General features: G+C 39.1%; 2 protein-coding genes and 2 pseudogenes across 2 annotated transcripts; all 4 read right to left on the reverse strand.

Annotated features, from left to right (window-relative positions):
* Positions 1–3,434, reverse strand: part of LOC148740972 (uncharacterized) — a 4,049-nt pseudogene extending 615 nt beyond the window's left edge.
* On the reverse strand, positions 813–2,249 carry LOC148740973 (uncharacterized; annotated as a pseudogene).
* A 3,185-nt stretch (positions 3,435–6,619) lies between the features above and the next one.
* LOC111324717 (uncharacterized) lies at positions 6,620–12,008 on the reverse strand. Its single transcript, XM_022928342.2, has 5 exons — positions 11,578–12,008; positions 10,698–10,809; positions 10,015–10,231; positions 9,246–9,380; positions 6,620–8,746 (listed from the first exon to the last, which is right to left on the reverse strand). Exons 2-5 carry the CDS (start codon positions 10,756–10,758, stop codon positions 6,991–6,993), a joined length of 2,169 nt encoding a protein of 722 aa, XP_022784077.2. The 5' UTR covers positions 10,759–10,809; positions 11,578–12,008; the 3' UTR covers positions 6,620–6,990.
* Positions 12,009–12,708: 700 nt separating this feature from the next.
* Positions 12,709–24,816, reverse strand: LOC111324670 (uncharacterized). Its single transcript, XM_022928281.2, has 10 exons — positions 22,292–24,816; positions 19,296–19,500; positions 18,559–18,795; positions 17,830–18,001; positions 17,237–17,456; positions 16,348–16,528; positions 15,466–15,598; positions 14,337–14,832; positions 13,364–13,653; positions 12,709–13,008 (listed from the first exon to the last, which is right to left on the reverse strand). The coding sequence occupies exons 1-10, from the start codon at positions 22,340–22,342 to the stop codon at positions 12,819–12,821; spliced, it is 2,175 nt and encodes a 724-aa protein (XP_022784016.2). The 5' UTR covers positions 22,343–24,816; the 3' UTR covers positions 12,709–12,818.
* Positions 24,817–25,241: the final 425 nt, after the last annotated feature.

A 25,241-nucleotide genomic window follows, 5' to 3' on the forward strand; every position in this document is an offset into this window, starting at 1 on the left:
ATTCCTGAAAAATTCACTATCTAAAGGATTACGATCCAAACTAGGGACAAAAGAATGTAACCATTTAAGGGCCGCATGGGCTAAAATTAATGAGGAACTAGAAGCGCAAGACCGCTGAATTTCAAATAGATATGGAGAAACAACACTAAGAGGAAAAGGTAACTGCATGTTGAAATGTGTACTTTTAGACCAGTCCAAAAGCTTTCTGACAACACGAATGCAAGCTTAGTAGTTGTATCCGCCCTGGACCTCAACATAACTTCTAGAACCTCGTAAACGTTGATTGCTGAAAATTGTTGAAAGCTTTTCCAGGAATTACTTGATAGCATCACCTAGAAAGACAAGAACAAAGCATAAATACTAAAAGAACAAAGAAGAACAAAAGAAAAAACGTCCTTTAGTAACCGTTCAAAACTCAATCGTTGTTGGGGCCAGTGCCCCGTAAAACAATAGACTATCGTATGGGCCAGAGTCACGTAAGACGATAGACTATCGCATGGGCCAGAGTCACGTAAGACGATAGACTATCGTATGGGCCAGAGTCACGTAAGACGATAGACTATCGTATGGGCCAGAGTCACGTAAGACGATAGACTATCGTATGGGCCAGAGCCGCGTAAATCAACAACCATAGATTGGGCCAGCGCCACATATATCAACTATACTCCGTTTAAGACAGCGCCACATGAAATGGTAGGTTAGAAATAGGCCAGTGCTTCATAGATGAACAGTACACTGCCTTGGCCAGCGCCATCAAATGTAAATAATCTTTAGGCTAGTGGACACTCCGTCCAATGAATTACTCAGTAAATTTATCTTGTGAGCCACAAGATAACAACTATACTTGCGTGCAATAAAGGCCAGAAATGAGCCGAAGGCCAAAGAGGTACAACGAGCGTACCAACGGCCTGCTGGGATTTGAGATAATGCAAAACGTGTGGGATGATACCAACTGGAGGGACTACTAAACAATTTTCTCCCCGAAGAGATTGAAAGAAAAAATCAACCCCCGAGGTGTTGGGGTTCCAAAACCTGGAAAAATACTTGGGGAGGTTGTGATTATAATAATTAGCAAAGCAATCTACACTATGCGGGCCCCACAGGCCATCAAGAGAAAGAAAAAAATTCTTTAGTAATTTGCCAATCGTCAGTGTCAATTAAACGACTTATGTAATCAGCTTGCTGATTCGAAGTGCGAGGGATCCATTGCAATTCTAAATGAATTCCCGATCGAATACAAATATCAAAAATCCTTCGGGCCATTTTATGCAAATCTAATTTCATGCTGCCCACTTCAACAATCTTAGCAGCTACTTGGCTATCTGTAAACCACTTAATGTGTGATCCTTCCAACGCTGAGGCAAATAATTGTAATGAAAACTCAATAACAGACAACTCCCTCCACGTTGAACTTTGACTTCTCTCGTTCTCCGACCACATTTTGTGGCACACAAAATCATCGTTAAAGTCAATAATTTCTCCACCTCCAGTAGCACTGGCATCTGAATAAACAAAATAACTTGGATCTTTACTTACAAAGCAATACATAGTGTTGATATTAACCATATTTTCTTTCCAAAAATACAGTTCTTCCTTGCAGTAATCGTCGAGAAGGGATATAGAATCCCAATTATCCCTGCACATGGTGGACAAGACACAATGTCTGGTCATTATCCTGCCAATGCTACCAACTACGGGGCCGGTAGAGATAATTTGACCTGTAAAGGAGGCCAACTCTCTAGCAGACACTTTGAAGTCGGCTTCGATGATATGATCAATTGTATTGATGATCTTAAGATTTCTTTTTTCTACAATTTTTAAAGTACCTAGTGCGCAATTCCAGATTAAACCCAGCCAGTCCAATACTTGGGTGGGTTCCCATGCTGATTTGTCTTCATTGACAACAAAACCCGCGTTACACAAAACCGCCCTTACGGCCAGGGCCTTAATGCGACAACTTTCGCTATCCTGAACAATCGCCCAACCGTCGTCCAAGAAGAAAGCTATACAAAGACCCTGTATTCTCCAAGACTTTTCTAAAGGCTTCAAAACCTTTGTGAAAACATAAGGGGCAGAGGAAAGACCGAACGGGAGCACAGTAAAAACATAAAATACTTCATTGATGGAATTAGGCGCCCGCCATGAAAACCCCAGAAAAGTTTGGTGCTCTTGTGCAATGTCGATATGATGGTAACCGCTTTTTAAATCGAAGGAAAACATGTACGCGTCAGTTTAGCAAAATAAGACATAGCAATTTTCCAGTCCTCGTACTTAACACTTTGCTTGAATAAGGATTTATTGACGTGGCGCAAATCGAGAATTAACCTCTTCTTACCGCCTGGCTGTATGGAAACTGACAAAGGATTTACAACAAAAGGCTGCATCCGATCAGAATTGAGAAGCTCAAGAACAGCTTGGTCCACGAAATCAGGATGAAGTCGAGCTGACTTATTATTCTTAAGCTTTATGGCCAGCGGAAAAGTGACGAACGACAGCCTGTAGCCGTTTTCAATAATAGACAAAATAAAATCCGGAGCACCTATAGATCTCCAGAACGCTAAACTATTCTTCAAATTACCCTTAACACTTAAAGAATGTCCGCTTTCAAGTTCGTAATTCTGAGCAATTTGATCTACCTGCGCCAAGACATCTTCATAGCTTTGGCTGAATTTTTTGGCCTGCGGTTGGCTTGTTGTAGGAGATTCCAGTGAATGAGTTGTGGCTAGGGGGGCTGGTAACTTCCCGGCTGGGAAAAGGATCGACATTCCTTGGCCCATTATCCAAATTTGCCGCATTTGAAACAGCGGAAGAAGTCGCCAGAAGTGTCTCTACGGCCTTAAAGATAAAGGCAATGACGAAAACTGAGGTAAAAAGGAGGTGGGGGCGTAAACCAGAAAGATGAATAAACTGTATGGAACCGCAAGGGTGAATGGGACTCAAGAGACAGCGAAGAGTATAAGTACTAATAGCTGGCCAATCAGGAGATACATGTGAGACAGAATGTACAATAGTGGGTGGGGCAGGTGTGAAACGAAAACAACTGCAACTGATTACTTGGAGTAACAGCGGAAAATACATTTACGTTCTAATTCGCTTCACTCAAACGAACGTAAAGTATTTTACCCTTAAACTCCCGTAATATAAACAGATCACACGAGAAATATGGTAGGATGCGCAAGCGGATCCAAAACACATATGAACATACAAGTAAAGAAGAGGCTCCCTTTTCTTACCACGAAAAAGCTGATTATCAGCGCCCAAAGCAAATCTTGGTTTCTTTCCATGATCACTGGAGAGTTGTTCCTTTTGACGTCTCTTGCAGCTCGCGGCCTCCCTTGCCTTCTTGAGACGTTTTTCATCTTCGGAGCCGGATGCAAGTTCGTCTGACTCGTACTCGGCTACAACCTGCCAGTCGTCCTTGCTTTTATCAGTGATTTTTATCACCTTCTGCCGCTTTCGAATAGTTGCCTGCCTTCTTGGGAAAGTTTCTTGATTTGCGACAAATTTGGCTGGATACTTTCACTTTCGGTTTCTAATCTTTCAAAAATGGTATCTAATTCAGCATTAAGCTCAAATTGTTTCTGGTTCCCTTTGAACTTTAGCTGTACAACTTCTTTATCTAGCTTACTCCTTTGTTCGATTTTCTTTCCTTTATCTTCTAATTTTTTTCTCAAGAAAATCTTTAAACATGGAAAAGACTTGATCAACGGCTGCTGAGTTTCCTCCACTCTCACCTGAAGACGTTTCGCCTACTTCAGGCGGAACAAACGAACCCTCACTCTGTTTCTGGTCGTTGGGCATCATACGAATAGGAGAGCGTAAACCAGAAAGATGAATAAACTGTATGGATCCGCTTGTGCATCCTACCATATTTCTCGTGTGATCTGTTTATATTACGGGAGTATAAGGGTAAAATAATTTACGTTCGTTTGAGCGAAGCGAATTAGAACGTAACAATTTTTTTTCAGGTGCAAATCCTGCGCGAGTAACTCAGAAGTTAGTAGCAAGGATTTTTGGGATTTGAACAATCACAGCGGGACTTCAGCTCTATCCAACATTTTAGTATATACCACTGAGTGAAAATGCTTATTGTAGCAATTAAAATAATTTTAAAAATACAACGTACTCATTGTAGAGAAAATTGTGAAAATTCCACTTTCGACAAAATACCACTGGTAGACACAAGCGTTTTTACATTCATGTTTATGAAAATAGAAATTTAATCGGTAAATTTTGACTTCACTTTTCGAGATCCTACTTTAAAAGATTGTTAGATAAGTTACGCAAACACCATTGACGTTAAAATATGTTAGTGGTGTTTTAAAAAGTATTTACTGAATGATTAAAACAACTAACAAAACGTTTGCAGTTCTTAAGGACGTTTGTGGAGCGAACTTACTTGACTGTGTATTTTACTTGTCCCAAACCACTTATAACAGCGAAATCCATTCATTTGTTTACCTATTTAAGGCGTAAAATGTGTAAATTGTGAAAAATCGTTTTAGAGAAGCACGTAAAGCATATTTTCAAATATTTTTGGCATAAAAAATATTTTCTGGACCACGAATGTAAACACTGGTGGCACCAAATAAGCTCCATTTGCAAAATTATAGCAACAGTGCCTAAAATTAGGATTCCGAAGTGGATAGTCTGTCCGGCAACACACATTGGTTGCACAGATTTGCATTTACTCCCACCCCTACCCTCTCTATTGCAAACATGTTATAAAATTATTTCAAAGGCTAAGGGCAGAACATGAAGCAGGCAAGGAAACATATGGGAACATTGCTAGAAACAGGGATGTTTCAGTCAAGATAAACTTTGCGTGCATTGCATCATCGTTTCCTATTACTGGACAATGTTGACGAAAAAAGACTCCAACACATATATACAAACAACAATGCCGATGAAACTTAGAAGACGTGGATGAACGGTGCCGCGCTTTTTTGCACGAGACCCTCTTAAGTGCATTTCAACTGTTCAGCTGTCCTCTCTTTTGAACGATCGGTAAATAACGCGATCAATATTAGTGTGACACAATTAAAACACTTTTTTAGTCCTTCGATGGATCGTACAAAAGATTGCTGACTGGGTGCTATATCAGGTTACTAGAGAGGTCGAGGTTGCAAAATAAAGAACTCAAGGCGTTTGCTGAATTTTTTAGCATAGTGTAAAAGAGGGATGTATTACGAATTCGATTGTTTCTATTACAAAGAATGGCCAGCTGATGTAAAGCTGAAGCAATAAAGACGATTTGTTTTTTGTTAAAAAACGCATACAAGGTGCTTTTACATTGGAAAATAACTACATTTTTAAATGTATACTTTCAGTTCAATTTCGTAACAACGGAAACAAATTAAACATCAAAGAATCTAAAAAAAATGCAACAAAAAGTATTAAAAGTATTATTAATCTGATCTGGGGAAAGAAGATATTCTCTTGTAAAGAAATAAAAATTCTATTGTATCTTGTATCTGCGTGTTCTGTTTGTCAGGAAAGCACGGTCGGGTTTGTACGGGAAATATTAACATTTTCGCGAAAAAAGCTATAAGAGGGCTAATGGTAAATAAATTCATTTTGATTTCAAGCGTCCAAACCGTAAGAAAAATAGCGTAAGTCTTCATTTGGGCTCTAACTTCCGAAAGCTTAAGGGGACGATAGCGTCTTACATCGTATTAACAATGAACGCTTCCGAAACCCAGACGATAGCGCTGTCTTAAACAACCTCTTATTCCTTTTAAGTAGTCACATCATGTGTTAGTTTATGCTAAAACAGTGGACAGTGTTGCAGGCACGCTCTGATTGGCTACTCAAAATCCGAGATCATTTGTTATTCAATTCCATGCAACTCGCCCGGGATTTACGCCCGAAAAGTATTGTGATCTTTATTGGGATAAATAAGTTACACATCCACCAGTAGTCGCCTTCACTTCGGTGAATATTTGTGAACTAGGGATGATTCGCATTATTCAGATAACACTCCAAGCCTAATTTTTATAGGAAGCGACTCGGAGGGCCAAAAACTATCACGTGGAAACATTTTAACAAACCTTCGTTTCATAACCTTTGGTTCTTCAACTGGTATGAAATGCTGAGAGTGATCTGTGGGATAGTGCATTCCCTGGTTTTAAAAACATCATATATACATATACATACATATACATATGTTAATTGACCACTCCCCATGGGGGCTTTTTCAGGGCCAATTCCCACCCACCCCAGGGGAAGACATCCATCATACAGTAATCTCGTGTGGGGGAAATTAACGTCTCCTACCCCTAACCCTGCAGGAGACGGGACCTTTATTTATTCGTCCCTATCCGAGAAGACTGCATTATCGAACCATTTCTTCATAGAGAAAGGTAGCATATTCTTGTCACTTGTTTTAAGACCTCGAGCGTTGGTCCGATGAAAGAGGAACTTCCCCCGGATGTGAGTAATTAAATTCTTCTATGTGATCCATCCCTAAATGTGGTAAGTTCTGATTTGTGAGTTCGAGCCTCTGGCCACTCAAGCCACACAATAAGGCGTATGTCGCTGTTTGTGCAAATGTGCAGATACCCGCATTAGTGGGCATTACAATTATCCAACTTAGGATAAATGAGGGAGTCTAGTAAAAGGTAATTACTAAATGCAATCGTGATTTATGTGATGTCTATGCACCAGAACGAAACGTTACTCCTATACGCCGACAGTCAGTAGACTTCGCTCAATTGAGTCAAACTTTTCTTTCTCTGTTTTTATTTTGATTATCGTCGTTATATTAGAGGTGCTACTTGATTAGGTTGTAAACGACTAAGAAAATGATTCTTGAGTTTCATTCTTTAATTCAAAATTTTACATGCTTGACTCATTAAATCAAGAAAATATATGGCGAATGAATCAGTACACGATGATTTCATCGGATATAAAGAGCTTTTCCCTGTTTGAATTGTTCGGTGAAACGATACATGTTTCAAAGGTATCGGTATCTTCAGACTTTTTATCTCGTCATGAATCAACTCTTGTCTCGTTGTTTGATTCACCTGAATCTCTCTCGAGGAGGGAGTCGCTATTCACGGAGCTGTTGACACCGGTAGCTTTGGTTACTTTCCCTGTCATTCTTGCGGGTAGATAAAAATATTCAGTTATACTTTCATTTCCTGTTTTGACTTGTTCAACAGAATATTTATATCTTGAAATATGGAAGTCATTTTTTAGTAAAATATTTGATGATGTTATGCCTTCCATTTTAACAGTTGAGTTTGCGCTACTTTTGCTAGGGGATACTTTTTGCGTTGAGTTTAAATTTCTTGTATCACGAAGAGATCTGTATTTCGCTTGAAGATGCGTAGGTAACAAACTTATTAAAGTATCTCTTTTGATTGGAAAATAAAACAACTTTTCTTTCTTTGCGGCTTTAACATGTGAATGATCACTTATTTCATCCTTCAGGTATCTTTGTTTTGCTATTTGAGACGTTATGTTTAATGGATGTCCTGATTGTACACCCAATGTGCTTATATTTTGCGCTTGTAAAGTAAAAGTAGCTGGTTTAACTGACAACGGGTGGACTGGACCCTCAGGGTTTGGCAAGGACTGTAGATTAGATTCCTTTCGCCAAGGAGCATATAATGGGTTACTTGTATGCGCCAGGACTCCATCTTGTGATTGGTTGATAATATTTGCATTAATTCCAAGAGATCTTGTCTCATTGGTAACGGGGGAATTGGTGTTTTCGCCGTGCGCTTTAACAAGCTGTAAGGTGTCATCTTGGACATTTTGATTCGAGTTTGATGATACTTTACTAAATCCTGAATTTCTAAATGGAACTGCTACGGGGCTTTCCATCTGTACCTGAACTCTGTCTTTTGATTCGCTGAAGCGTTTCATATCAACTCCAGGGGATGTGATTTCATTGGATAACGGTGAATGAACATATCTCTGTTTGTCTTTGACCGGTTGCAAAGTCTGATGTGTTAGATTTTGATCTAAGTTGTTCGATGATCTATAAAATTCTGAGTGCTGCCATGGAGGAGACAAATGAGCTTGTGTTGAGGCCAAACGTGGCAAGATTCCTGCAAGTTTCGTGCGACTTCTTTCCGAAACCCTCCCTCCCCTGTTAACCGCTGATGATGTCGACGAAGTGAGGGCGAGACCCTTAGGCAAATATGTTTCCATATTTGGATTGATTTTCTGCTGGTTTAGCTCTCCAGTTGCCATGGTGATGAATTTAGTATTTGTCGGAATAGTTCTATCACTACGGTGTCTTTGGTAAAATTTTTGGGGCATTTTTGGATAAAGAACGCTTACCAAGGTACCGCGTTTTGGTAACATAGTCTTGGAGCCAATGACCGCACTCGATTGAAACCTTTCTTGTAAATTTTGATTCGTAGTAATTCTTCCCGGTGAAAAGCGCATTGCACTTATACCTTGCTGGTTATAGTTATTTGTATCTAATAATTCGAACGCTTCTCGCTGTTGGCGTTGTTTGTCCACCATTTCTTGCGAAGAGGTTTGATCGAAGCGATGTCTTAATTTCTGCATCTGCATAAAGACTCGTTTGCTCGACAACTGTGGCTGCATGTCTTTCTCTGTTTGGCTCAGCTGTTCGATTCGTGCTAGTTGCTTTTGTCTTTCTTGCTGTTGTAGTTTTAGCTGCAGCTGTTTTTGTTCGTCGGGAGCTTTCAATCCCAAAGCAGAAAGAGCTCCTTTATCACTGTATATCTGCTGCGCGCGCTGAATGTAGTCAAAGAGATGAATATACCTAGGGAAAATCACATTCAAAGTGTCCAGTGGGGAGAACAGTCTTACGCAGGTTACACTTCCTTACGATGTATCATGACTCCTTATTTAAGCTTACTACGAAATAGACCACTTTTCTTTTTCTTTTTTTTTTCTTTTTTTATTGCACGGCAATATTCAGAGGAATTCGGCACATCTTCCTATGCTATTCAAAGGAGGTTTGATATGCACGAAACATGGGAATGGTTGGTGGACTATCTTTTCTATATCTCAGTCATTCAGTAAACCTTAATACGCCGTACTTAAGCACTATGGCTTTGTACCGACAAGGATAAAAACTCTGAAGACATGTCAGGCAAAAAGGAAAAAGCAGAGAGTAAACCAACCGTCCTTCTAAAGCAAACAAATCCCCGCATACCATTAATGACATATTCTTCTGACCTTTTGTTCAGAATTGACCCTTCGATGAAAGGAAAATCTAACGATGCATATATGAAGTACTTAAAAGCTTCCAGTCTTACCTAGCGTCTTGCTGACCAGTCTGCACAGGCTGCATTTGAAGATTGTTTGGGAATATCCCTTGGTAGGTCTGGTGAATTTTCGCAGAAATTTGGGCTCTGCGAGTCATTAAATCGCTTTTTGATGTATCTTCTAAGCTGTTAACGGAATAAGAATAGCGTTGACGGAAAAAGCATGACTCATCAATTAGATATTTAATCAAGAATGGGTGGTCTTAAAAATCTAAATAAGTTTTCAGTGAAAGACATCTCATCATTGTTTTTCACTATTTACACTTCAAGGCCCAAACTGAGTATCCAAAGTTTTGCTTCCTTGTTAATAATTCGTATTCGTTTTTGTATCCTTGATAGTCTAATATGAAACTTTCATGGATAACTCCATAGGGAACTTTTCCATTGACTGCCTTATTAGTTACGGAGGCCTTAAAAGAAAGGAACAGAGGTGAGTTAAGCCCCTTGAAATCTGCTCTTTCAGTGTTTTGGTGGGTATGTTAAGCCAAAATGCTACCTTCGCCAAATATTGTTCTATGTAGGAAATACAACTTTTGTTTAGGCACGATATAATAGTTTAGCTGATTGCGACTGGACTATCTAATACAACCCCGACGAAGGGCTAACGCTCGAAACTTCAGTTTTAGAAACTGTTTACATAATAAACTAAATTGATTAAAGCCAGTTATCTTGTAATACCCTCACCCAGCGAGGCAGCACCCTGGAGTCAGAAACTTGCCCCCTTTATCTAATAAAACCTTTGAATGAGTGTTGGATTTACCCTTTTCCTCTCACACAATTAGGCCAGGGGATAGTTTGTCTTTCAGGATATGTGAACCACTCTCCAGTGAGAGGCCCACACATGTACACTATTGCAGGCTTAGACTCAAACACGAATCCATCATCGCATTCTGGGGCACAAAACAAACGAAACAAGCTGTCGCAAACCATGCGCCCGTGTTTTGGGTTCGGGTACCACTTACATCGTTCAACCGAATCTAAAAATAAATTGAAAAATGACAAAAATATTTCAAACATCACGTTTTTGCTACTTGCGGCGTCTGTGAGAATTTGAGCCTCATTCAATTTAAACTGATTTTAAGGTGATTTTTTTAGTTACCGGTAAAAAAACTCCTGCCATATGATAAATAGAGCGTGCGACAAGAACACATTACAGCATTGTATTATATATACAGAGAGAGAGAGAGAGAGAGAGAGAGAGAGAGAGAGAGAGAAAGAGAGAGAGAGAGAGAGAGAGAGAGAGAGAGAGAAAGAGAGAGAGAGAGAGAGAGAGAGAGAGAGAGAGAGAGAGAGAGAGAGAGAGAGAGCTTTAATTTTTCAGCCGAGATGTTCAGAATTCTGCTCAATTTCTAATGTATAATCCCATGCAATTTACTCAGATCTGACGTTTGACCATACGCAAGCCAACCTGGTGGTCAATATTACTTATTGACCACTGCTTACCTGTTGTTCTCCACAGCTGAACACTTACAGCCAATAGCATGAGAATGGCGGGAACGTCCATGAATGACAAATTTTCTTGGAAGCTAACGCATGACGCCACGAGTGATTTTCACTTTAAGAAAACATAAATCGACAAATAAAGATACAGAACAATGAAAAATATACAAAGTGAGATAGGTGACAGGAATTTTCCTCGCTCAATACAGGCGTCTTTGTTGCTCGGTTACTGAATGAAGGGCAGTAGGCATGAGTTCCTGTCCCATCGATATCTGAGCAAGCGTGACGTCTTTGATCTTTCTTATTCTGTTTACATACATGACGCTTTCCACTTGCATACATGACGCTTTCCACTTCACTAATTTATAGTATGCGAGAAGCGTGTGGCAAAATGACCTCGTAATCACCGAACTCGCCGTATAGTCTCCGTGGCTCATTGGTAGGGCATTGGAGCGTGACATCCAAAAGCGACTTTCGATTGCTCTCAAGAACTAAGAATAATATTCTTTTTGCCCCACGCACGTGAAAAGACGAAAAAACGTTTTCTCTTTTCCTCTGTTTTATTTTTCTGCCTAAATGATCTAAATTTTCTTCGTAAGTGGTTTTTTTTAAAGTTGAATTTGATATACAAATGAACTTTCCGTTTGTTATACGACAGTAGCCTGAGAATTCATATGGACTAGAAATTACAAGTCGTATATTGTTATAACTTTAACTTCCTTGCAAAAATGGCTCTGTAATGGCTGGACACCTTCTGCCATGATCTCTTGTTTACGCACCGTGAACCCATTTGTATTCCGGTTGCCTTCGAGCACAGTGGTAAAAAATTGATGATAATAACCTGAGCTGTATTCATTTTGGTACTCTCGTGTCCCAAACTTACCTCAATAGTGAATGTGAATCTTGTGGCAGATGTTATTGTCCTATTTTTCGTTGTTAATGACGTTGGTATCGAAGCGGAGATGACGAATTTCACATTAAAAATCTCCTGCAGAAATAGCTGAAGACCTTTTGTTTCTTTGTGTGAAGCACATGTACTGAACAATTCTTGATAACGCGAACATCGTTATACTGGGTACGATTTCTGACGGCAGAGATCCATTTCCTGACATCTGATATTGCAGAAACGATTGACTGTGGTTAAAGCACAAAGTGTATTGACTAAGATTTACCAGTGCTCTATACTGATCATTTTCTATATTCTCTCAGATACACTCACGGAGTACTTGCCGTGAATTCTTATAAGAATTTCAATTTCGAACACAAAAGACAATGCTTGTTGACTTTAGTTGGCAGGTATGACCCGTTTAGCCACTGAACTTTTAAACCCATTAACAGGTGGGCCATTAAAACGTTTTCTGCTTTGATTTCAGTCTTCTCTCACAATACATTTCAAAGTCAGTACCTTTTGCGTGTTAATCTGTGACATGAGATAGCTTCATTTCCCGTTTTTTTTTTTCTTTTATTTTTTTTTCAGTTTTTGCTTAACAAGGTTAAGGTGTATTATGTAATGTTTAGTATACCTTTGAAAAAGTAGCCCTCCACTTCGTCCTGCGTCAACAAAAATTTAAAGCTAATAATGTATCCGAGAGTCTTTAATAAATGTTGCTTTAAGTGTAGCATGAAACTCAAATTTGTCAACTTGATATAGTTCTCTTTTAGGCCTTGCTTTCAATTCAGTTACTTTAAACTGACCCAAAACTTGCAGTTCGCGCGTTCGACTGAGGACCAAAGAGTTTTACGTCGAGTTTTGCGCGGAATATTTGAGTTTGGCGTTGAAAAGAAAATTTATTGCCACCTAAACGTGAGAATGGGAATCGGTGAAATGTCGGGAAACAAAATCTTGAGGGATCAGCAATAATAGAATGTCATTGTCTTAAGGAAAAGAGGCAATGCACTGAGTCGCTTCATATTACCCAAGCCTAAGTGGAGTCCTAGACAAAACGTGGCTTTCTGATTCTTTTTTTAATTTGAGATTTCACTCGATGTAGCAAAGACTCAAACAACCATGGAATTTCGTTATGACTTCTTTATTTGCTACTTTAAAACTTTGAAGAAACTTTCAGAACCATCTACCCTCTACTTAGCCCAAGCTGTTTTGTTGAGTTGCATCCGTGAAACTTCTTACTCTTTTAACGAATTGGCAGATATCGCAGGCCAAGGCCAAAAGGCGTTCTTGGTTTTAGCCATGGTTGCTTTCAGCCATTCCATCTTAGGAAATGCGCGTAAAAGTACTTTCTTCATGTCTGTGTCTTTAATCCACTTCAAGCCTTCGGGTGAGTAAGTTTCATCGTTATAATTATCCGTCATAAACCTGGAAAATAATGGCGATCGTCAGTATCATTCATCTTAACATCCCAACACGGACAACGTATCTTTTTGCTTTCAAAGAAAAAAATAAATAAATAAAAACTAGTTAACAGATTTTGATAATGAAAATGAGAAGGCAGAAACAAATTTTTCTTGTTAAAGTCTTGGTGGCAACAGATTTAGAGGTCATGAACACATTTGAAAACAAACTCGCGCAGTTACTGATAGAGTTGTTCGTTTTTCAAATAACTCTCAAGCCTCCTGGCCTTTATTTTGAACTCAGACAATGACGTAGTCATAAATCCAAGATATAGGTGTGGATGGACATTTATTTCTTTGTGAGGTTTTTTTTCACTGACCTGTCTACCTGTACTCTCCGAGACGCCATTGTAAGAAATATATTGAAAGCTGTTTCACCAAAACCCCACCCATCTGGCAGAGGGTCCTCTGCAAGACAACCAATCAGCAGGTCTACTTTCTCGATGTCGCCGTCGTACAGCTCCTTGAGTAGCACCTGGTGCTGTTTATTTCTTGTAAGCTTCTCAAATGTTTCAGCGGGAGCGAGATTTGTCAGTCTTCTGAATTCGTTATACCGCGGGATTCCTCTCTCGCGGTCACGCAATATGTCAACTGTTGCGAGGTCGATTGTCTATCAAATGATAAAAGATGACGAGTGTAAATGAAACTGAGCCAAAAATAGACCCAGCTCACTAGGATCCGGAGGAAAATTTTGGGGACAAGGTTTTGACTGACGCTGAGGCTCGTCGTCCTTCCTTCATGCAATGTTGGCTTAAAACCTAAGGATCACACTTTATTTTCCTTGAGTTAAGCATCATTGCAAAAGAAAGGGAACGGTGAACAGGACTGGTTACTTCTCCACGAATTTATAAATTCTGCCACTGACTGTATTCACCATGCAATGCTGAATGCAGTCAGTGATACAATAACGCAAATTCAGATATCAGACATATTAAAAATCAACTTGACATTTTCGCAAGATGTAAAAAAGCGCGATTTGGCACGGCAACCCTAATGAACAAAAAACTGTTAAATGCTAAGAAAAAAAAAAAAAAAAAAAAACAGCAGCAACAACCAGCACACGCACGCTAAAAAGAAATTTAGAAGCTTATTTGAGTTTCTGTTGTTCATCTAACATTTGCTGCTGACTCAAGTCTGGCATATTAGCACAACTAGCTTGGTTTGGTTCTTACATTTCATATCAAGAGTTCTCAATACAAATCTTGTCCCGTCCTCTTTACTCCTGCCCCAGGCTTTTCCTATTCCCCACAATGTACCGAATACCCCCCTCCCCCGTCCTTAGATTTTTCGTACCTCTCCATCTTGTTGATGATTGGGTAACTTTAGGTTCATGAGGTGTTTCGGGTAGTTATGAAGACGGAGTGCTCCTGGATGCTCCACACCGAATGTGAACACAATATCGTCCATGCTGCTCTCTTTTATGATTTTCCTGGCCCCAGCAAAAGAATACTCTGGGAGTGAGTACGATTTTCCCGTTCTCTGACCGTTTGAGGCATTTCGAAGATACAGGTCATCAGGTAGAAATGGGTGCATGCGATACACTGCTACAAATTCCTCTGTCAAGGAAAAAGGAACTCCATGGTACTCGCTTGGCTGTCCTACGAGAGGTTTCAGTATATCAGCGCTCGCTGATACGCTAATCTTGTGATCAGCCATCCAATCATATATTTCCTTTTCAAGTGGCAAGTCAAAATTCAGATATACTCCGTTCCGGAGAGCAGAGCTGTTTAAGACAGCTGGGGTCCATTCCACTGTGTGAATTTTCTGAAGCCCAGCAACGTTGATCAACCTGTGGGAAGAAATAAAAAGGGTGAGCTATTTTGAGAAAATGCAAGGTTTTATTTGAAACTAATGGGCGTTAATATGTCGTCCACCACAATTGTTGTTTTAGGTAATTACATGATTTCTAGTTAAATTTTCAAATGAATTAGCACGAGTAAATTGCTGAAAGGTTAACCAAACTGTCCGAGCGTGTAAGGCTAGTGCAATCTGTGGTGTTTGTAAAATTTTGGAGATCCCGTGATTGCTTGCTAAAAATATCCATGCGCGCTTAAATATGTCTCGGTCATTTCGTGCCTCCCCCTCCCTCCTCCCCTTCGCTTTGTCACCCATCCCAAATCTTCTACCCGTCCAATCTGGCGAGTAAAGATTCGAATCTCGTGCCTGAAGACACAAACTACCGCCTGGAGGCAGGCTAGAAATTACACAGATTCCAAATAACTCACAAAAATTGAGCCGAGGGCGATGGAAGAAGCTTATCTATTCTATGATCATTTGATTTGATAACGGAGGATCACTTTATATGAGATTAGAATGTCATTGATTTTCGTAAATCTATTGTCGTTTGGCAATTACGCCCAGTACTTCTGTAAGCATACATGTCTTCGCTACAAGGTGCTTGTTAGGTTAAACGCCGCATTACCTGGCAGTGTCATACAATTTCTGGTCGTCCCAGTTAGGATAATGCAATTTCAACATATCGCAAATAGAATTGTGCTCTAGGATAAATATGTTATGCAGGAGAGAGAGACCGATCCACCAATTCTGACTAAAACCTAAGAAATTAAACAAAAAGTTGTATAGTTAATGAAGTACTCTGGGATAAGCTGACCGGGGTACCCGTGGCCAATGATCCCAAGCAAGAAGTATAACTTCTTTAGTAATAGTATCGACCGTGGATAGGAGGGGTTCCATGCTTTTTGAAGTCACCGATGCAAGCGGTAGCCGACGAAGGGCTAACGCTCGAAACGTCAGCTTTTGTAATCATTACGGTGGCCAATTTACCATTTCAACTTTGTTGATATATTCAAATTATAAAAGGGCAGATCAATTATGCTCCAATTCTTGCTCTGAATAAGTTCTTATATACGCTTGTGATAGAATCTCTTACACTTTTAAATCCTAATTGACCTGCGGGTGAATTCAAGTGGAATGATCCTTACAGGTGGGGTGCGTGTGGCTTCGCAGGCAGAAGCGCCCAACTAGTATCTTAGAAGCACAGGCTCGACTCCCATGAACGTCTGAGTTTTTTCAGGCTTCTATTCTGAGAGGTTTATTTATTTACCTAAGTTTTTATTCCCTTTTCATCTCGGCGAAACAAGTTCAGTGTCACTTGTAAAATCAGTGTAAGTTGAAAGGAAATGACAGTACCTCCCATCCACAGCAAGGCAGTATTCGCTTAAAAGAAAAACCTTAGAAGGTGGGAATTTATCATTAGTTTGACAGGAAATTTAAAAGCTTTTGCAAAACTGATCTTATCTTCCCTCGAGTAACAAAAAAAAAAAATTTTAATGCACAAACGCACCAGTAATATCAATGCCAGTTTTCTTATCGATCGGCAAGAGACCATCTTTATCTGAAACTTTCATTTTTCCATCTTCGAAGCTGCGTAGTCTTGCATTTGTTTGGTCATCGCTGGCATACAATTGTGATCCGTCCCACCAATGCGTGTTATCATTCTGAAAGGTTGCGGCTCCATCTTTATTCTGTCAAGAGAGGAAGGGTAAAAACTTGCGTCACCAGCATGCAGAATGACTGAGAAACTTCATCTTGCGACTACACTGGTAAATGAACTCTCTGCTATCTCAGGCAAACCTTTTCACATCGTATGGACACCATTGATTTCTTTGCAGTGTCCTGGATGTCTGTCCCGAGCCTAGCTAGTTTAATCAGTGATGATTAATCAAACGCGTCTTAAATGAGGCTTAAATTATGGGTCTTGCTGAGGAGTAAAGTCTGTCTCTAAATTGCTACCCGGAATAGTCTTTCGTTATACATACTGAGATTTATTTACAGTTTTCTTCACAAGAAAACCCGCTTAAAAAATTCTGATAGCCAATCACGGAAGCGAATTGGCTTTCAATCCAATATGGAGAGACTTGTCAAAAAATATAACTGATTTCATTCAACAACTTCAAGTTTCTTGCGTGCAAACCTCCATAGCTAGAAAAATTTCGTCCCAAAAGTACAAAAATATTTGTACTTTTAACAATGGCTGAAGAATTTACGAGATTTGAGCATTTAGAAACGTCAATTGCCTTCGTCTCGGTCCATAAGAATGAAACAAAAAAAGAACTCGGCAAATATCCAGCCATCTTGGCCTCAAGCTCAGTTGGTCAATAACGTACATATCATTACGCTTACTCTCAAAGGAATTCTTATTCTTATGAAAACAATCAACTGGTTTATACTACCGAGTATTGCTTGCAGTTGTCCTCTTTAGTTCGTGGAATTCTCATAAATTCTCCATGGAATTTCTGATCATCGGTATCATTTTTGTCGAGGCTGATATTTATTCTGCGTGATGTGTCGACCGGCCCGTGGTCAAACCAATCGTGTAACATCATTTGTAAAAAGCCTACGGTCAACAGGTTCAATGTCGTGGCGGGAATAAATTGGTCTCTGGCCATCAACCTGAGTTTAAAACAGGAATACAACGCCTTGAAACAATTAGAAATTCCACACATCTCTTGTAACACAATGGAAGCCACCAAACTAAGATTTCTTCCATTCGCTCCCACAGAGGGTTGTCATCTTATCCTCCGGACTTACACGTAGGGAGAGAGCGGTGAAATCATGATTGTCAATTAGAGCAAAGGCAAATATTATCGGGAGCAAGTTTAAGTTAAATTAGCAAGCCACCTGAAGAGAGAGAAAAGGTTAAAGGAAAAGACCTGACCCAAGTCCTCCAGCCTAATCGAGCAGATTATTTTTCTTGCGCAGTCCTTGGGATGAGTAATCAGTGAAAAATTGTTCTAAAATGGTAAGAACTACCTCAATGACTTACCTTTTGCTCAACTTCCTTGGGCACGGTTCGAGAAGGTTTTTGTCCTCAAACGTCTTCGTGCGATTAATGTTTCTGCCAAACCGGTAATACCTGCTTCCCGAAGCCGGATGATTCAGGTCATTACAGGTTCCGTCATGGGTCCTTACTGATTTCATTTCCTCTGTACAAAACACTACGAGGGAATGTCGGTAAATCATTATTTGTTGGAACTCAACTAATGTTTACTTTCAGGTATATATCTTGGTCTCGCCATACTTTGAAACCTGGGTGATAAATTTTAATGAAAATAGTTCACCTAAGTCTTCCTTTGGTGTCATCTTTAGACAAATGTAGACAAGTAAGGGAGCATTTTTCGATTACAAGGAAATCTCGAAGATTTTCGAAGTGAAAATGTAAATAAATTTGATTACTACTACGGTAAATAAGACACTAATAGAGAAAGACAAAAGCAAATAAATAAATTGAACTAAGTTTTCTCTCCGTAGATGTTTCACTGCTAAAAGTTCTACTTGATAATGTATAGCTCTTTTTCAAAAATCACACAGCAAGATCACGAAATGAACTTAGCCATCCACAATATCTACAAATATGTTCTATGTTTCTGTGCGAGAATGGCGAGCCCGGCCCACAGCAGTAGGAAGCGAGCGTTGTCACTAATGCGCCATCCCATAAAGGTCTTTACACCCGCCCTTTTCTTAACAACCTAAATTAAAAACGCTTTTATCTTACTTGTCCTGAAGATTTTAATCTGAGAGGATCTACCACATCCAAACTTGCCCTTCTTACATTCCACATATTTCAAGATTTTATCACCACAGTAGCACTTTCGACAGTGATCAAAACCTGCATAGGCGTATCTGTTATCTTTACAGTGGTTGACACACTCTTCAATAGTGAGGCCATCCTTGATGCGGAAGTATGGAAACGGGGAACTCTTTTTAGTGACACAGCCCAGAGGTAAATGACCTGCAATAGTTTTCAAACAACACATGAACTCATTTGTGAATTCACTCAAGAAGTTTTTCATAATTAACATATTTTTGTAATGATGAGACTACCCTACTTAGAAAAATGAAGAAAGGTTGAGTCTAAGAGGTGAAGTACCCAATAATGTCCAGCGTTTATTTCTACTTTCGGTGGCATTAGACGACTTGGAATACATCCACCAATTCTTGATGGGATGCTGTCCCATTGCTAAATCACTTAGATTTCATGCAGATTTCAGAAAACTCATACAACTTGTTCGGTCCTCGCAAACATTCATGGGAGTGTCTGCAGTTTCTATGAGTCTTTCAATCATTTTCCCGCTAGAGTGCCTCCCAGAAAGGAAAAAGCACTTTTCAACTAATCTTGCGACATAAGCGACTTCATACACCGTAGACGAGACTCCCGAATTTTTCACGGGTGAGTCTGTCTTGTTGCGGTCTGAGTCAGTTAATCATTCACTTGTGTACTACCATTTTTACCTATTAAGGGATCCTGACAGTGATATTTCGGTCCCTTTTTTTCGAGAGAGTAGCCATCGAATAAATTGTTGTTAAACATAAAATCTCGTTGATTAAATTGGTAAACCATTGCGAGCACGACTGGAAGCTTCCACCAATGCTTCACTTGAGGAAGAAGTATTTGAATGAGTTGAACAATTTTCGCAATCAGTGGATTCATTTTTGCCTGAAGAAATAACGACAGTAACACAAAATCAACATATACGACATTAGGTAGTGATTACCATAGTTAAAATGCTCATTCAGTATACAGGGAACGGGACAAATTACTCAGCTGTTGTGGAAATCTTTCTTGAATTCTAAATATTTTGATTGGTAATAATGACGGGAAGAAAACTCAATAAGAAAGTGAGCAGCTGTTAGTTTGGAAGACAATAGCGTTAAAATTGCCTTAATTTAGTTTATGTTTGTCCTTTCCATGCGCGGGTGTTTTGGCAAGCTTCCATTTCAAATTTTCCACTTTACATTCAAATAAGATTTAAAGGCTAATAGTTTCGAAAGAAACTGTTTGGGGCTGCGTCGGTGGGAGTAACGAAATAATTTGGATATATCAACAAAGTTGAAATGGTAAATTGGCCACCGTAACGATTACAATAGCTAATCATTCTAAGCAACATATGGCAATCTGCGGTCTTTCCTTACACATAGGTAGCACGGAAAGCAGTAAAAATCTTGAACAAAAGCTCATCTTTCAAACCGGCAGTCTATATCCCACAGGGATCAACGAACGCTTTTCATTCCACTAGTTTATTCATGTTTTTCTCGTTGCCATGTTCCCACCAATAACGTAGCTCCATTTTCTGCCTTTAAAAGCACACACAACCCACAATTCCTCTATTTGCTCCGTCGAAGGGCTAACGCTCGAAACGTCAGCTTTTGTAATCGTTACGGTGGCCAATTTACCATTTCAACTTTGTTGATGTATCCAAATTATTTCGTTACTCCCACCGACGCAGCCCCAAACAGTTTCTTTCGAAACTATCAGCCTTTATTTCAGAGAAACTGTTAACTTCTCATTGCACCTCATGGATCCATTGTTCTTGTCCAATACCTCCATTGAATAATTGACTCAAACTGACCCATAAAGGAAAGGCTGACTTGAATAGTTTCTCGCAGAAACTCTTGTGTGTAAGATTGGTCGACAAAACAAAGTCAACAATCGAGACAGAGTGTTCATTTCCTCCAGAGGATCTCATGCAGATGATTGTGCGCAGTTGTTCACAGTTTGAAATGTTAAAATTCTAGATACTTTTAAACCTCCTTCGAAACTGCGCCGAAGAAGGAACATATGGATTTGAAAGCATTTTCTCGTGGCTCATAAGTGCATAAGTGGAATGTATTCCTGGGAGTCTATAAATGTCTTATGTTGAAAATCAGGACGAGAGTTTTTCCAATTTATTTTTATTGTATTTTGGTTTGTTTGTTTGTTTTTCCACCTTTAATCCTTAGTGTTGCAAAGACATTGCACGTGTGAAATAGCCGATGGAATTAATGTGAGGGTAAAGGAATGAACACCTAGAATGAAAGGCAATTACTCAGACTAGAGTTTCCAAGGTAGAAATCATGTCATGGATTCCTAAAGCTTTCAAATAACTAACAATGGTAGAGAGTGGTGAGGGCTGCAATAATTGATAATTTCAAAGCAGCTAGTTATATCATTACGAGAGATTGCATGGATGAAATTCCCTTTTAAATCAGCTGCAATTTTCCTTGACAGTTACTGATTGGTCGCATCCTCGGAGACCCAGGGGCTGAGTGGATTTCAAGTTAGGGCATGAAGAGCCCAGGGGCTCTTCATGCCCTAACTTGAAATCCACTCAGCCCCTGGGTCTCCGAGGATGTGATTGGTCGTAATAGCAACGGTAACTTATATCGATATATCGCGCGAGTGACAACGTTTTTATTTCGCGACGGCTCTTCTTTCAAAAAAAGCGGAGGGAAAATATTTTTCGGCAAGAAACGGTCGATCACGGAAAAAGCGCATTAATATGAGATATAGACCGACATCAAAAGAAAACAAAATTGAAGTTAAACGATGTAACTTTCACACACCACACCTCTAATGTGGAAGAAAAAGTAATAAAAATGGAAACGCGAGGTAAAGTTGTTGTGTCTTCGCAAGCCCATCTTACTTATTTGAAATAACTTACTGTCTTTGAATTTTTCCAGGACAGCTATTATCATTTTTTAATTGTTTTTTTGTAGTGCATAGGTGCGATATGAACGTGATAAAAAAGGAATACAGTATAGATCTTTACAACCTTGTATAATCTTAGTATAGGGTGCGAAACTAAAGGGATGGCGGAATATTGTACGCGACCAATTGAGAAATGGTGAGGCTAGCGTTTTTTCCTTCGATCCCCAACTTGTTCCATTTTTTAAAAGAGAGGAGCCTATTTGTCTCCTTGAGTTGCGTTGCGAGATCTTTTAATTTCCTCTGCCATTTGCAAAGTAATTTCTAGGGCTTCATTGCAAAATTCCTCTCGCATCTTTGTGGACCATGGTTGTCTTTACTTTTTTTCTAATTTTTTTTTTACACATTTTGATATCATTAAATTTCTCTCAATCAAGTCCGTTGTAGACGTGCATGATATTACTACTCCAGAGCCAAATACAGCCAGGACTAGACATGCGAAACATGTGAAATTAATTTTTTTTTCTTATGCTATTATTTGGACAGAGTTCATTTACAACCCCTTTTATAGCATCAACAAAAACATCCACAATAATCTTTAGCTCAGATCAGTACCAACTGCTTGATGCCAATTTCAATGTAAAATTGAAACCAATTTTTAAAATCCCAGGCCAATGATGAACCAAAGATCTTAAACAAGTGGCACAGATTAATAACATAAACTCGGCCTTCCTAATGAAAACATCTGAGCAATACGCAGGAAATATATAACAGTTGTGATTGGGTATTCTTAACACAAAAAAGAAACGAATGAAAAACTTACCCTTGGCGTTGAGTGCCTTGACGAATGATGCGACTGATAAAGGAAAAACATGCAAGCTCACTCATTTATGCCTTTGATTGTTTTTTGTGGTGTGGATAACATGTAAAAGTTTGCTTTTGTAATGGAAATGTGCGTTACACAAACATTGTTTTACATTACAAGGGACACCGGCTTATTGTAACACCCTGCTGTTTAATTCTCATCAATAGTGGCATGGTGTAAGGAGATTTCATTGACTATAGTGATTTCACTGACCCTTAAGCGATTTGATTCAAATCCAGATTCACTTAATTCTCTCAAACAGCAAACTGTAGAATCAAAATAGTGAAAGCCATTTTATTTCATACATGCCGTCTGAGATCGACGTTGTGAAGGCTATCGTCTGTGTCGCTGACTGGACGGATAACTTATTTTTCACCGTCGTTCGCTTCCAATCTTTGAATGGTTCGGTCAGTCAGTAAAAATCTCAGTATATATAAAGTATAAACATCAAATCATAGAAAATGCGCACGAACGATTCTTATTCACTCGTTGCGATGTATCAAAAAACTCATAATGAATGAAAATCGTTCGTGCGCACTTCCCTTAGCATAATCTCTATGAAAGAGGTTGTGTGTTCATTATAATATGAATTACCGCAAATGCGAATTCCCCTTCGCTCTCGAATCGATATTAGCAACGAATACGCTATTTCAATCAAGTGATTAACAGCATTCATTTTCTTTCCCTTTTTTTTCTTCTTTTTAAAAGCTCTGTGATCAGTTTTATTTCACTTCGAGTTACGCGAATTAATAACGAAATCAAGGCCTTTATGAAAAAGCACTACCTACTGTTTCGTTCTGTTTATAGAGCCATTGACATCGTTTAAAACAAGGATATTAAATTCTGTTATTTACGGTTCAGAGTTTGCTGATGTCCTTCAAGTGTGAGTAGAAACACACTTTTCATTGAAAGAGTTATATACACCAAAACATTATTTCAAGTGTATTAATCTAATAAAAAAAATTAGAAATGGAAATGTCCGCTTCTATGAAAGAGGGTTGCGTGCACACAAAGATACATGAAGAAGCGGCAAACTGCACGCGTACGGATCGCGTTCTGTACACTACTAAAACTCAGACTAGGGGTAAAAATCCTGATTCACAATGCATCTCAGTTGTTTGGAGTTAATAGAGACCTTAAGCAGTCAGGACGGCAACGCCAAGGAAGACATCGATTAAAAAATGAATTTCTACTTTTAATTAGAATTTCGAAATTAGATGCACGTGTTTACCATTTCATACGGCGCGACAAGTCAACCTCAGCATAACGTATAAAAGTAGCGTTGATTTCCAAATAGAAATTAAAATAATTTGCGCATGCCGTCGCGGTTTCGGTTCGCAGACGACGCAAATTTTGGTGAATCCACGTTGTTGTTTTGCAAAGGAAGGCCAAGAAATGTTCTAAGTTTTAAAATGCACGTGTTGAGCTATTGTTCTGCCAATTAGATCTTTTGTTTTGCACGTCCTTGTTACCGTCGTTGTTTACTTAAGGTCCCTAGAAGTACAAAGAGGAACGATAGCAGGTTGACTGCGTGATAAAGCCACGATATGTGTTTAACTCCGGAAATAATCCGTCAGTAAAAATGTCTTATTATTCAATTGAAGAAATATTTTAGTTTTCTTCTTCATAGCCTAAGGCGTTCTTTGCTGTTGTATCGTGTAGCCTCGCAACTTGCTCTTCATTTTTTTCCTTTTCGGCGGGCATGTGCGTCACATCATGTTTCCAAGCTTTGTGTTAATAATAATAAAATAATAGTAATAATAATGGTTTATTAGTACTCCACCTGGTGCCTCTTCTGTACTAATTCAAGATATACGAGATATAAAATAGGATTAAAAAAAAAAGGGCAAAATCAGGAACTACTTGTTGCCAGTGTCATAAAATGTTTTCTGTATTTACTGTCGAATACTTTGGGTTCTGTACAATTTTTAATGTTTTGAGGTAGACTGTTAAATAGCATCGCAGCAGAATGTTTTAGCGTTCCGAGAACAATCGATGGTTCAAGGCGACGCTCACAAGAAGATCTTAGAGCCTTTGCAGGTTTATATTTCACCAGTTTGAGGCAGGTTGGCCAGTAGTTTTGATATAAAGCCTTGCATATCGTCCTGGTTATGTGATAGTCTCGGCGATAACTAATGAGGAGCCATCCGAGTTTCGAAACATCCGACATATTCCTCATATCTCGATAACGAGTCCAAGTGGCTTCATCGTTGCTTACAAGGGCGGAGGTCTGGAGATAGTCATTTATAGATTATGCTAGTAAAAGTGGCATATTATGCTAGTAGCATTGCTTATTTTTGGCCAAATTATACTAACATTATGCTCTTTTTTCCAAATTATGCCACCGTTTTTTTAAATAATGCTCTTTGAAAAAATGCAAATAAGTCCAAAATATATATTTTTTTTTAACTAGAAGCCGTTCGTCTACAGGAAAGAAACGCAACGAATCCACAATGAATTTCAAATAAACATGTGGTTCAGGTTAGACCCGGGCTCAGTGCTTCACAGTGAACTACAAATGCTACTAGTTTAACTAAAACTTTAAATATCGATTAAGGTCACTAAGTGCTTGGGACTGGAGACAAAAAATTATCAAATAATGGCATCAAAAATGATCTGATAGTTATCAAAATGCGCAAATTATGCTAGCATTGCTACTCGGCAGTTATTATGCCAGTTTGCTCGAATTATGCCAAAAATTATGCTAGCATAATCTATAAATGCCTATCTGGAGAGAGAGAGAAAGTCGTTTTGAAGTTGTTGTATATCCAAGTCCTTCATCCAAGGCACAAGAGGACGTGTGACTTTAGTGCGTTTTAAGGGCGCGTGGCGGTCAATGCATTCGCGGATAAGGGAGCTTAAAAGATCAACATGCATGTCAGGATCGTCGGTTGAATACATGATACTT

This window comes from Stylophora pistillata, chromosome 1 (genome assembly GCF_964205215.1).
Source record: "Stylophora pistillata chromosome 1, jaStyPist1.2, whole genome shotgun sequence".
In the NCBI taxonomy this organism is placed as follows: Eukaryota; Metazoa; Cnidaria; class Anthozoa; order Scleractinia; family Pocilloporidae; genus Stylophora; species Stylophora pistillata.